Source organism: Leptinotarsa decemlineata, unplaced genomic scaffold, assembly GCF_025532065.1.
Source record: "Leptinotarsa decemlineata unplaced genomic scaffold, Ldec_3_MD MMD2_tig00000199_RagTag_RagTag, whole genome shotgun sequence".
Classification (NCBI taxonomy): domain Eukaryota; kingdom Metazoa; phylum Arthropoda; class Insecta; order Coleoptera; family Chrysomelidae; genus Leptinotarsa; species Leptinotarsa decemlineata.
The window spans coordinates 4630737-4645408 of record NW_027412544.1 but is presented as its reverse complement, the minus strand read 5'-3'; the positions used below and the strand labels follow the sequence as shown (position 1 = coordinate 4645408).

General features: G+C 35.2%; 1 protein-coding gene across 1 annotated transcript; it reads left to right on the top strand.

The window, feature by feature from the left end:
* The first annotated feature begins 1197 nt into the window (after positions 1–1197).
* Positions 1198–2031, top strand: LOC141481387 (uncharacterized). The gene has a single exon (XM_074172812.1). It carries the CDS (start codon positions 1322–1324, stop codon positions 1937–1939), a length of 618 nt encoding a protein of 205 aa, XP_074028913.1. The 5' UTR covers positions 1198–1321; the 3' UTR covers positions 1940–2031.
* Positions 2032–14672: the final 12641 nt, after the last annotated feature.

Below are 14672 nucleotides of genomic sequence, written 5' to 3'. Positions count from 1 at the left end.
AGTCAAATTTCTGCGAAAAAAAGGTAGGTATAGTATGCAAACATATTTGAACACGTCGATAGCTATACTTTCGAAGAATATATTCTGGAATTTTCATCAACAAACTATTTTTGATAAGTGAGAAATTTGATATTTTGTGAATAAGTCTTTCCTGGGCATTCGGTATTGTACACCGCAGGATCCCTGAAAGAACTAAAAAAGCAGAATTAAAAATGAATAGCTGAAAAAATCAATTATATCAAGCGAAAACATTCGAAATGAAATAAAAGTGAAATAAGATACAAGTGAAAATAGGATAAATGAATAAAAAATGAAAATAAAAAAGTTAAAGGAATCCAAGCCAAGTTACTTTTTTTTATTTTTTTTCAATTGTTCCATTTTTACTTGTATTTTATTTCACTATTTTTTCAGTTAGATTTTTTTTGCTTTTGAAATAATTGTTTTTTCAGATATTCATTTTTATTTCTTTTCTTTTATTTCTTTCAGGGATTTCAAATCATTTTATATAATATCAGACAATAGAAATCCAAGCTAATGAAATTCATCATGAAACATTGTTAATCATCTTCAAATCAAGATAGTAGTTTTATTCTTGTATATACCTTCAATAATGTCATCAGTCTGATTGAAAATTTCCTTCTAGAGTCAAAGTGCGGCTGAATTATATAATTTTAACTTACTCCTCTCACCATTAATTCTTCATACATTATTTTATTGAAAACATATTTCTTCAAAGTTTCCTATTGAAATACTCACTTCTGTCCTATAGTATACTTTTGATAATATCACGATCTATAACGTGATTTTGTCAACAAATGATGACATCGTAATATTGTTATTTGGGAAAATTTATTGTATTTCATAAAAAAACTACTTGTGTCAAATTTTGTTTCTGTGATCAGCAGGCATAAGTACATACATGAATAACATTCAAAAAAATAAATAAAATTTCAGCGCGAGACCCATGTGTAGCAATTACCTACTATCTGTTATATGTATTCCATAATCATGTTTCCATCTCATATTTTCATCAAGTGGCCAATTTTGAAAAGTAAAGTAAATACGTTCAAAAGGATTCCATTAATTGTTTCTTTCCAATATCCATTCTCTTATCAGAAAATTTTTCGAAAATATGTTTCAACCAGAAAAACATTCCGTATCCTGACTTTCTTGATATTATCAAAGTTATCAGAGTAATCTGCAAGCACTGTCACGTACGTTGTTTGAAAAAATGATGTAAACGTCAGAAGTGAAATATCAGTAAAATATCGCTGAAATGTATACATAGAACGTTTTGTATATTATAAATCCTAAGTGAAAAATGGATAACAGAAGGTCCAGAAGCCAAGCCACCCGGAAGAGCAAATCACCAGCGAGAAAAGTGCCCTCAAAAATTTATCCGAACCCATTCCTGAACTTCTTGAGCGACTTCAGAAAATCTAATAAGCAAAAACTGTCATGCGTGGAGATGACAAAGAGAGGTGCCCAGTTATGGAGAGGAATGAGTGCAAGAGAAAAATCTCCTTATCGAAACATTTCCAAACAGGCACCAAAGTATAAAATGAAACGGTCCAGATCAAGGAAAAAACGAAAAGGGAGAAGAAGGGGTAGAAAACGCCGCCGAAGAAGTAAGGGTAGAAGGAGTAAAGACAGGAAGAGGAGGCGTCGTACTCGATCTTATTCTTCATCCTACACAGAAACAGACACAAGTGTAGACAGGAGACATGGCAGGGAAAGGAGGTCTGACAAAAACAAGAAAGAACCCAGACATGAGAAGAATGAGGAACCCAAACCAAAGCGTAGTGAACGGGATTTGAAAGACCAAAAACCTGGGCATAGTAAAAGTGACAAAGATCATGAAAACCGAACAGAAGATGATGAAGATGATCTAAGATACAAATCTACCGATTATGACGATATCAGACGTGACTATATCTGATGAATGTATTGTTGTTGAAACGGTATTAGTTCGAATTGAATGTCTCTGTCATACGCATTTTTTTTCTAATAAAATGTTTTTTGTCGAGTGAATTTTGGAATTTAAAATTGAGTTATTTGATTTTTAAGTCAGCACCATCAGAAGACTGATAAAACTGGTTTTTTTCTGGTGCGAAAAAAGTGTTCAATAGATTCACTGCTCCACGCCAGAGATTCCAATTCACGCCAATACATTCCACGTGAATGTCACATTTGTAAAAATTTCAATTGTACTGTCATAGTAACTCATTGAATAGTCCAGTGCCGTATGCCACGGAATATATTTTGATACCGACTTGAATTTTCGATTCGAAATCTGTTGGATTTAAAAGTTAAGGTATATTTACTGAAAGTAATAATCTCTGATCTATTAACATTATTTTGAATGGAATCAAGTACAGGGAAATATGTAAAGTTGAAGGATGAGATAAATTTCTAATTTTCAAGAAGCTTTCATCAGAGCGTCATTCCACTTCGAAGGAATAGGACCTGTCAAGAGTTTCGCATGCAAGTGATTGAAGAATATTTTTTTCAGCAGCAGTAGGGATAAAACATTGGGAACTCGAGATTAAGTATTAGAGTTAATAATGTTAAGAATATGAATGAGTTTTTTTATTTTTGTATTTTTGTATTTCTAGGGTCTCCGATGACTACTTCGCAGCCGGTTCATTTTTATGTTTTGGTTTATTTGGCCTTTGAGAGTACAACTTTAGGTATGCTCAATATCGTTCACTTCGACTATATCTTGCGAGTTTTTAATAGGTCAATCCATAATAGTATGAGCAAAATCATCGGTTACTGATGAACAGCATATTGAATTCATGAAAATATTTTGTGACTCCTGTAATGATTGTTGGGTGCTGAAATATTTATAAAAAAAATAGTGTGATTATTATACAAGTGAACTCAAAAATCAGCTAGTTAATGCAATATATTACTGATGATTATAAATATAAATGATAAATATTTCAATATAAATTCCACCATCATTAGAAAATTAATCAACCAACAAAGTTTTTGATGTTCCTGTTAATAACAAATACTCGCTTTCAGCTGATGTTGAAACGCAATTTTGTCAGTCTTTATGAAATTCATTCTTCAAGCAAATGTTTTAGTATATTATTTTGCATGAGGATGAAATTGAAATTATTTGATGAGAGAAATTATACATTCACTGACCCTTGAGACATAGACCACTTTCACTTTCTGAAGTATCACTGTCAGACATATTCTATCTCTAATTATTAGAAAAAAATCATTTAGGTCCACTTGTATAGGTTAAGTTTGAACCACAAGAGTTAGTTGAACTTGGTTTAACGAATAAAGTTCGTTGTATAGGTGTTTGTGACTGCCATTCGGAGTTTAACTGTCAACTGATGGATGGAGGGGCAGTTAAATTACAAGCGTCGGTTAAACACATGTTAAACACATGTTCGGATTGAATACTGATGTGTCAACTATTTGTGATTATAATCTATAAATATTTGACGCGTCCAGATATTTTCATGTTTTCATAATGGACATATTTGAAGACGTATTATTTGAAGAGGAAGATGAAATAGATGTTATAAATATTGTGGAAAACCCAAGAAGACCGCGACTTTTTCTACCGCGAATCGACACCATGGACATTTGGATAGACCAGGAATTTATCAGTAAGTTCAGGATGTCGAAAGTATCTGTAGGGGTATTAATTAAAAAAATTGGCCTAACTTTGCATAGGAATACGCCACAGTAAGTTTGGTGAGTTCATTTTTTGAATTACAACAATGAATAATAATGATACATTATCCTTAAGTGAGCCCATGTCACGGCGTCACTTTTCTTGGATTCCAGAATGTCCTTATGGATTTTCACCAGCCGTAATAGCTCCTTCACTTTCTGCTTGGGAAAATTGGATGACCTCCTGTTAGTGTGGCTCCCGCAATTCATTTTATTACAGAGTCAGATTATGAACTTATGAACAAATTGCATATGGCATTTACGACATTTACGTCAATGTCCGACGGCAGGTCAATTTCAATTCACTTGTCATGTTGTCGTGTCTACGAGTCTTTAACTGGAAGATATACAAAAGATATTTTAGAATTTTATCGATTTAAACCTAAGTTCAAATATAAGCGTAAACCCAAGTTTAAACTAAACTATAAACGAGACCTATACAACTGGCCCTTAGTGAAATACAGGTTATGTATACTGTAGTAAACACAACTGCATACACTAAAGGTATTCGAGCTCAGTGCGGCGAGAGAAATCGTTAACGCCGAACCGGTGGGAAGAGAATCGTACAGTTGCTTGCGCATGGTGACCCGCCGCCACGGCATTTTTCGCCCTGCCATAATCGGTTTTACGTGCGGCTATGGATATTTCACACCAATTGCTGATTGGAATGAACTAGAAGTTGTCTTTTCCACACCTCTATAAAATTTTCCGCTGCAATCTGACAATGCGAAATGAAAGTTTGCAAAAATCAATGAAGAACTGCTTCCTTCACAAAATTGTTTTTCATTCCATGAATTTGTCAGTACATTGAAATATTCGTAAAAAAAAAGAAAAATTAGCGAATGAATGAATGTTTGTAGCATGTGATGTCAGAAAAAACTGGTATTTCACGATATATAATGTACTAACCCCTCTACCAGGTAATTACTAAAGCACGCTATACGACTAATGTATAATAATTATTGCCTGATTGCCATCTTCAAGCAACCGCACCCGATGATGAGATATAATTTTGACAACTGTCATGTTGAAGTAGTTTCAAAATAATTCTGGTCATTGATGCATGGTTCAATACAAAATTACTAATGAAATATAGGAATAATATAAATAATCCACCATGAAGGATTATTCTATTACGAATGTCACTGGAGAAATTCTCGACAAGGTGAAATATTTTCAAAATCCTTTTTTGAATTTCCTGAAGACTTTCAGAAAACGTCACAAGAGACGACTGGCTGACGAGGAAATAACTAGAAGGGCAACCAAGTTGTGGAGGATGATGAACGATCGAGAAAAATCTCCGTATGTGAATATGGCTAGGAAGGCTGCCAAACCTCGAAAAAGATCAAAGACGAGACGAAGAGTTATCAAGAAGTATGTCAGGAGAGGCAGAAGTTCTAAATCTTTGAAAAGATCGAAATCCAGTTACAGAGGAAAGAGTAAGACCAGACAGACACGAAAACTTCGACCTCGTAAAAAAAGAAGCTGAGCAGTGATCGTTTATCATTCTTCACTTTTTTTGTACTCTTGTTGTACTCTTGTTGACAGTAAACGGGTCGTCCCAGAAAAAAGTTTATTATTGTTTCAGGTCATTGGGAATTTTGCAGTACTTCAATAAACGATATATTAATGCACTATCTTTGGGTTTCAAAAGTTTGATATATCCACAGGATGGTGAACAGAAGAGAAAAGAGATTCAATCTGTATTGATATTATGAGTGTGAAAGTTTGTGGAGATGAATGTATGTATGTATGTATGTTTGTGGCTCTTTCACGCCTAAATGACTGAATGGACTTAGATAAAACAAGAGTTCTGCGTAGTTTTGGTCAAAATATGACGATGAATATTAAGTAAGTCGGAAAAATTATTACTTCCTGAGAGCTATCTTGGCGTGCGCTGCCTATACCGTTGGAGTTGCATGCAGATAATGTACCGTGAGATCTTGAATAATTCTAAATAAAAGTCCGCGATAGAATATATCTACCACATATGTGGCAGCCACAATATGCAAAATACTGAATCATAAATACAATTGAATTGGATACTTTTTTTACAATACACATTTATTTTCTTGAATTCTGTGATAAAACAACGATAAAAATAAAAAAAACAACAATAAAAATTGAATGGCGCTGCAGGGCGACTTCATTGATTCCAGTGGTGAATTTGCTTTTTCAGCTGCAGGAAAACCTGGGAAAATCTGCAGCACAACATCGTCTGAAGATCTTGATCTGCTAATGTCCTCTCTCTCTTAAAACAAAATGTAGGGTGTCTCTAGAGGCTCCAATAGATTCAATACATCGCCAGAACACATCGTGACATGACTATCGTCACACTTAAACCAGTCCGTTTCGTCTTTGACCAAGGCGTAACAATGACTAAATTCAACGCCAGAACCACAGTGAACAATGACTGCAAAAATATTATAACAGTGGTCTGCTAGCTTGAAATGTTCATCTATTTCGAACCTTCAAAAGAGTTTCTTGCTTCCGTCAGAGGTTGAGTTTTGTTTGAAGATCGTCAGTGTTATTATTAGATTGACTGGTGCCTCAGCTATACTTGTCTCCTTATAACAGTCAGTTAGTTTGGCGCATGTTTGGCAATATAGTCAATCATCACCTGTTAAAAATTCAAAATTCAATTTTCAGATGATTCAACAATAAACTTTGCACGGACTGGTTATTAGTCATATTAGGAAACGATAGATGAAGTTCCAGAAATTCATAATAAGTTTTCACTACCTGTTGAACAATTACTGCAAAGTAAACAAGTGAGGATTTTTTCAGCAAAAGATTAACAAACACAAGACGAGATGGACTGTATGGAATCATTCAATCAGGAGTATTGATTTTGCTATTGTTTTTCTCACGAAGAGTATTCAACAAGAACCCCAAGAATTCGGAACAATTCTCTTGTTGTCCTAACGAGTATCTAGTGGATTTCAAAGACTCCAGGAAATCGGTTCGAGGAAAAGATACATTCTCACGAAACTGCAGCTGCATGAACAGGTGTTTGAGTTTAATGAATCAGTAATGAATCATTCCCGTTCTCGTTCTCGGGATATGGATGAAGATTAATATCTACGAGCAGCATGAGCGACAGCTTCACATCCACCTTCAGTACCGAAACCAAACTGTAGTGGACGTAACATCGATCCTAGTTAATCTTTAATCCTCATACAACCAAGTTTAGCTACCAATCGACTATAAAAGGTACCGACGGCAATCGGTCTTACTCTTCCATCCTTTTTCCGAAGAGCACACAGTGAAGCGCCAAAACCCTTCCAGTAAAAATTACATTACATACATACATACATACATCTGTTACATTTGTAACAGAAGAAATCAGTTTCTGTCCTGAATTTCCAGAGCTGTCACTAATGAGTTCTTGCATATGGCTAGGGCGGAAAGAATTTAAACCACCAGTAGAACCAGAACGAAAAGATTTAATCGCCTCCGATACTTCATGTTCTGAAAATTGAAACACCGGAAACTCTTAAAAATCGTGTGGTGGTTGCGAATCCAGAGAATGCGTAAAGGAATCTGATCGAGGGTGTTTTGATCGGAGAACCGAAAGTTTGGATTCATTGTATTTGGTCATCGTATCACTTGAGCTCAATATTCTGATAGCTGACCCAATGTCACCATCAGCTATCCAAAACAAGCTTAAAATATCTGTCAAATTCTTATGGAAATTGATACAAATGTCGTTTTGAGTATTCAAGATAGATACACTTTGTCTTCTACACTAAGTAATTTGAACGAATCGTCTAAATCACGATGAGATTAACTTGATGCAATGCAGCGACCATTACGCGTCGCGTCTACTGTCAGACGACGAAGAACGATGAGCGGGTAAAAAGAGGGTCGGTCTAAGCAATGAAGCTCCATCACCGAGAACGTAACCCGAATGCGGGCAGATGCGTGGGGATAGACGTCGTTGACGGTTGTGTTAGATTTGAGAATTTATTTATGGGTAACATAATGCGATTTTCGAAGCTTTTCATTTCTTAGTGCAGTTGGCGTTTTTTTTTCAGTTGCTTTATTTTTCAAGTTGAAATATAAATTACTAGCTGTTGTCCGCTCTCATATTAACGTACAACTGAAGCTACTGAACCTATAATCTTGAAATATGCAGGAAAGTTCTTTGTATAGCATAAACAAGCATCAAGAAAGGGAAGGAGGAATTTCCACCCCAGAGGGTAAAAAATAGAGGTTCAAAGATTGTATTGAATTTCGTCAGTTTTGAAAAAACTTGAAGTTTTGGGTTGATAAGAAATATTGTAACTATTTATTTAAAATGGTCTGTCACGAAACTCAATGTGACAAACTAAGTTCTATAAGGGTGAAGCCGCGGGTAACAACTAGTATTTTTATAAACTGACAATTTCAATAAATACTTTTTTCTTTCAGTGAAAGAGCTTCATGAAGCATGCGTCGAATCGATCTCTCTACGAAACCCTTCGTCACTCGGAAGGATTGATTGCAGCTCAAGAAATGATTCTTATGCAGATTCTGTGGAACATGTTCTTGCTTACGAATCAGTAGAGAGTTGTTCCTACTCATTCACCAAACTCAAATACCTGTTCATGCAGCTGCAGTTTGGTAAGAACGTATCATCTTTCCCTCCAATCGATTACTTGGAGTTTTTGAAGTCCACTAGATACTCGTTAGGACAACAAGAGGATTTTCACGAATTCGTGGGGTTCTTGTTGAATACTTTTCGTGAGCAAAACAGTAGCAGAATCAATACCCCTGACCGCTCTGGATTGAATGATTCCGTACAGTCTATCTTGTCTTGTGTTTGTAAATCTTTTGCTGGAACAATCCTCACTTGTTGACTTTCCAGTAAATATTCAAGAGATAGCAAAATCGTATGTGAATTTCTGGAACTTCCTAATATGACTTATAACCAGATCGTGCAAAGCTTATTATTAAATCATCTGAAAATGAAACTTTCAACAGGTGATGGTCGACTGTACTGCCAAATATGCGCCAAACTAACTGAGTGTTATAAGAAAACAAGTATAGCTAAGGCACCAGTCAATCTAATAATAATACTGATGATCTTCAAACATGACTCAACCTCTGACAGAAGCAACAAACTCATACGAAGGTTCGAAATGGCGTTGAATCTGGTCATTATTACGCCTTGGTCAAAGACGAAACGGACTGGCGATGTATTGAATTTATTGGAGCCTCTGTTTCATGAGAGAGAGAGAGCATTGGCGGATCAAGATCTCAAGATCTTCAGATGATGTGATGTGCAGGTTTTTTCGGGTTTTCCTGCAGCTGAAAAAGCAAATGCGCCACTGGAATCAATGAAGTCGCCCCGGAGCGTCAATTAATTTTTTTTTGTTTATAATTTCATGATTTGTATTTTGGAATTATATAATTGAAATTTCAAAATAACTAACGATCTTTTCAAATCTATATGGGAACAACTGAAAACCATGACTTCATATGCAACAAAAACTTTGACTTTGGAATATCCACAGATTTTCAATTTGTAATTTACTTCTCAAATCAATCAAGAAATTTGTTTAGGATTTGCTGAACCCTCTTGGTACACAGAGTATGTACACTGTCTCCCATCTTCTAGGGTGGTGCGGTGTGAGATATGCCACTAGGTGGACTTAATTAACTGGATGCTGGACCTAGTGCCCTTTTGTGAGAATTGAGTTGGCTGGACATATCGTGAAACGTAATATTCAGTTCACTGTTTCATCAAAATATCAATAAAATCAATACATTCAAGCGAAAGAAAGGATTCCCAGTCAATACTTCATAGTATCTTATTCAGCAGTGACTAAGTTGGTGAATGGTCTAACAGTCGATGGTTATCATACTTGTGTAAGTTTCATGACACATTTGTGACGACTCAAAATAGAAATCATTCAATATTGAATATAAATATATACATAAAGGCCATTTTTCATTTGATCCCATTATTGCTATATCGAAGCGATAAGACCTACAAGGTCGGTTGAATTGGAAAAAAGTTCCCTATTTTGGAAAACTGGAATATTTTTCTTCGAATCAGGAATATCAGGAGTTGTTATTGAAATATTCGCCAAAAACTAAAGATATGGAATTTAATTTTCTGGCGCTACCGCCTCCAATTCGAATGATATTAAAAAAGGCAAAGGAACTGTCATTACTGTTTCATATTTGTTATGAACCGGTATGAATCGATTTGCAATGCGACGTTTCAATCATTAGATATCATCATCAACTCAATTTTTCTGAATACTTACCTCTAGTTATTTTCGTCAATTTTTGTAGCCATTGTAATAACAAATTCAGCTACGTATTACAGTAATATAGCTGCAAGAGTTCCGAGCCATTCCTCATGGAAAAACACGTGCAAATTTAGGGCAGGTCTATTCTGGACCCTTTTGGACCTCAGGCCCATTTCACACGGAAGCGGCAAGGGTCAGAGCCTCGTCTCTGTCAGACGTCCATTATGTGTGAACTGAGCCTTAGCCTTCAAAGCCCACTTCAGACCACCTCGACTTCTCCACTTTTACCGTCATACAGTCGACCAATCAGAAGCTAGCGCGCGTACAGCTGGAAATTCAAATACAGTAGATGAACAAGGCTGATTCTGGCTCAAAATCCCATGTATTTTCTTATGGAGCTGAAATTTTTGCAATTTTTGGTTCAAACAGGAGTGGGGGAAACGTGTGACGTCATCGACGCAGGATGGAATTATTATCGGAGAGATTCAAGCGTGAGCCCCCTTGTCCCTCGGCCCCCTCAGTACTCCGCATCACGGATTGGCCCCTCATGTGATCCTAATTGAAAAAAGTTTAGCTCCATAAGAAAATACATGGGATTTTGAGGGAGAATCGACCTTGTTCATTTACTGAATTCGAATTTCCCGCTGTACGCGCGATAGCTTCTGATTGGTTGACTGTATGACGGTAAAAGTGGAGGTGGTCTGAAGTGGGCTTTGAAAGCTGAGGCTCAGTTTACACACAATGGACGTCTGGCAGAGACGAGGCGCTGACCTTTGCCGCGTTATTACTTATAACAATACAGGCCCGTGTCTGAAAAAATGAAGTTGATGATGACACCTAATGAACGAAACGTCGCATTCAAATTGATTCAGATTACAGAACAGTATTGAAAGTTTTTGTATTTTTTTCATATCTCTCATGGGTATGCTAATGTCTATATAATCATTATGATGTTTTTTTTCAACATAAATAGTTATAGATGAAAATGATAGCAATTTCATGTATTTATATTTCAGTTCGTCTACATAATTTGGTATGTGCACGTGTATGTGCGTGTATATCGATAGAAATTGAAAATACCGAGAGCTTTGTCGTGATTGAATGAGGTGAAATGTATGCTGGTGATGTAAAATTATATAAATGATCATACATATTACAATGAGTAACAGGAGAATGCCTTCAGTATTCATTTTTGATATATTCCAACCGACCCCACGCAGATAATGTTCTAGATTCATATTTCATGAAATGTGCCACACAAAAACGCATTTATATAATTACATCCCTAGGCAGGGTCGTTTCGAATGTTCGTGGCAGAAACCCGAATCAAAATATTCCATTTCTAAGTTGCTACGGTTTGATTAGTTGGAAAATATGTTTTCTATATACACAGTGTGTAAGAGCCAAATGGAATAAATTCATTATTTCAGTTACTGTACATATTTAAAGAAAATCTCGAAACATGTCAAATGTAAATTATAATTTGACATTCTTCAAGGTAAAAATTCCACCCCTACCTTCAACCCCCTTCGAATGACAGATACAAACCCCAATTTTTTAAATGGGAAGTATAGGTTTGTGATATATCGTTTGAAAGGTCTCTTCATTCTATATTCAAAAATGACGATTTCTGCAAGACGAAATAACAAAAAATAGTCCAAGAAGTTCAATGCGTGTAGCTGTGTGATACCTATATATTTCCCTCTCCGAGTTTCTATTCCTCTATTCTCTATTAACTTTTTTTCTATATATTACTCTCTCACTCTGTCCCCACTCTGAATTCTGTTGCCATGACGCCATCACAGCTGATCACAGAGACTCGTTCGTGATGAAGATGATGATTAATTAATCAATTAATTGATGGATGTAGCCGTTACTACGTGGCAGGAAATCATAATGAAGAAGAGAGAAATTAAACTTTCTATGTTTTTTACCACTTTTATTTGTAACTAACGTTACTGCAGTTTCGTCCTATAAGGACATTTTCAAACTTATACAATATATAAACTTATACATTTTCTAACTTATACAATATATAAGTTTGAAAATGTTCTTATAGAACGAAACTGCAGTAACGTTAGTTACAAATGGAAGTGGTAAGAAACATAGAAAGTTTCACATCTCTTTTCTTCATTAATTGATTATAAGAAATCAAATTTTTTTGAGCATTAAAAAAATATCTTCTTATAAATACAAGTATTAAAAACAAATACTTACTTATTTTCATGCCATTTTCTGAGTTTTTCAATTAATTGAGTTCAATGAATCAAAAAAAATTGAAAAAAAAGTTTTTGTCAGATTAAGCGACTTCCTCTAGATAATCGTCAGATTATAAGACAGCACGTCTAAAACATAAAGATGAACCATAATCTGATGCGCTTGAGTATTTCAAAATGGCGAATTTTTTTTGCACACTATAATAATGGCAGCGAGTTTGCGTCAGATCGAAATCGTCATATTATTGAATGAGAGATTCTTTATTGTTGTACTTAGAAAATCTGACGCACTCGATTGAATTTTTTTTCTTTTCACTTTTAACACTCACGTACAACCACCCTCATCATGCAAACGATCAGATTAACATACCAACATTATTAAAAATACGTAGGACATTGATGCTATCAATATGTCCAATATCATCCTCACCGATGAAAAGGTATATATTATATAACATTTTTTTCTTCTTATCATTTAAGCTTTGCAACCTAATATGTCTTGATGACGCTCGAGTAAATCCCCATTTTGCATCGTGGGCTCCCCTGCTATCACCTATAAGTCCCTTCAGCTACTCGATAACTCATTTTCAAATTGATTGCAAAATTTCAACCAAACAGACAATGAGCGAGTAAAACATGAAACAATTTGAATAAAAATTCAGAGCGTTTCATAATATTCTTCATTACTACAAAACACTCATTCACCATTTAATTCTCCAAGAAATATGTTTTACTATCAAGCAGTTTATATCTATTATTCACTTGTTGAGCAGTGTATGACATGTCAAACGTGACAGATATTTATGGATGCACAGTAGTCTTAAAAAAATAAAACTATGAGACACAAACATCAAAGGTTCCGACAAGAGCGACCAGCGACTTATTCCGACAAGTGTGATACTACTGGTTTTAGCTACACTGTGATTTCATATTTCTGTGAGTGTTATTTGTGTTTTTTTGTCCATGTTGATAAGTAACCACGTCGATTGTGAAGTGCGCTCACTTATTTGGTTTCTAAACTGAAAATGGAATTGTCCTGCTGAAATTCACAGCTCCTTGAAGTTTATGGTGAAACTGTAACAACTATAGTAAAATTTAAGTAAGTTCAAAAGTGTCCGCGACATCTTCTTCACGACAACATTCGGCCTCACGTTGCGACAAAAACAAAACTGAACGAATCTTATTGGGAATTATTGTTTCATCTACCGTAGAGCCCTAACTCAGCATCACCCGAATTTAATTTTTTCCAAAAGTTGAGGAATTTCTTGGTGACAAGTGCTTGGAAAATGATGACATGCTGAAAAGGATACTGTCGGTAAGACAGTAAAGTTCTATGATAATGTAATTAAAAAGCTGGGGTCACGACTTTGGCAAATGTATAAACATTGATGGTTACTTATTCAGAAAAATGAAATGTTCATATTTCATAAGAACATAGGCTTTCACTGCCGGACGATTTGAAAGTACAAATCCAGGCTTGTACTTGTAGGCTTGTACCCGTAGTACCGAACGTTTTGTCTGCTACTGCGACAAATATCTTCAGTTTTTTATGCACTGACTGCTCGTTACTCGATGTGAGTAACGCGTATCATTCTACAACCCTTGCCGTCATGCTACCTTTTATTCTTATGATCGTCTATTCCTTTTATCATTCCTTTATCATGAACGAATGCCGTCCAAGCAAATCATTCCTTTTCATTTTTTGATTCATGGAATAAGTATTCAACCTCAAAAAATGACAAAAAAATACGTTGTTATTATTGATTGGTTTGAAACGAGCTTTCTTTTTCTGCCTTCTCACTATTATAATAAGCAACGATTACTATGTAATTTTTGATAAGAAGTAGTTTTTGGCATGGCATCGATGTGTCATTATTTATAAAGTGAAACATTTTGAAAAAAAGAGCTGTAGTGTAGCATTTCACTTAATTAAACTGCGCAAGTATGACTGAACTGGGACACTGCGTCCGTTGTATTATCGAGTTTGCCGATATCAACTTCAGAAGTAGATGAAACTTCAGGATTGAAAACCTGCACATCACTGGCCCTGAAAATTCACATCATCTGGTTAGTTTTCCATGACTCATGTTATATTTTTCACAAAAATTATTGATTTTTCATTACCAGAAAACTAAGGATCTAATTTATCATAGGGGTTTTTTCCCTCCAGTTTTGTTTAGTCGGGAAATGATTAAAATGACTGGAGTTATTCAAAAACTGAATTATTCCTTTGTTCAATATAATTGCTTCAGAAATTGATTCAAATCTGAACTAGGTTTTGTTGTTCAACTGACGAACAACGAATTAGAAATGAGGGCATATCTTTTGAGAATTATTTTTTGACACAATAATGACTATTTCTCTAGAGTAGAATACTTCAATTTTCAATTGTGAAGGATTTCGCAAATGAGAGTTAAAACATTAAAATTCATAATAAGAAACAGAAGCAAGAAACATTCTCAAATGATTCCCTGGAAAGAACAAATCTCCCCACAATATATGTATGGATAAGGGA

Bases quoted from the DNA above. Each gene is read 5' to 3' on its own strand.
- LOC141481387 (XM_074172812.1), top strand. From the start codon at position 1,322: ATGGATAACAGAAGGTCCAGAAGCCAAGCCACCCGGAAGAGCAAATCA.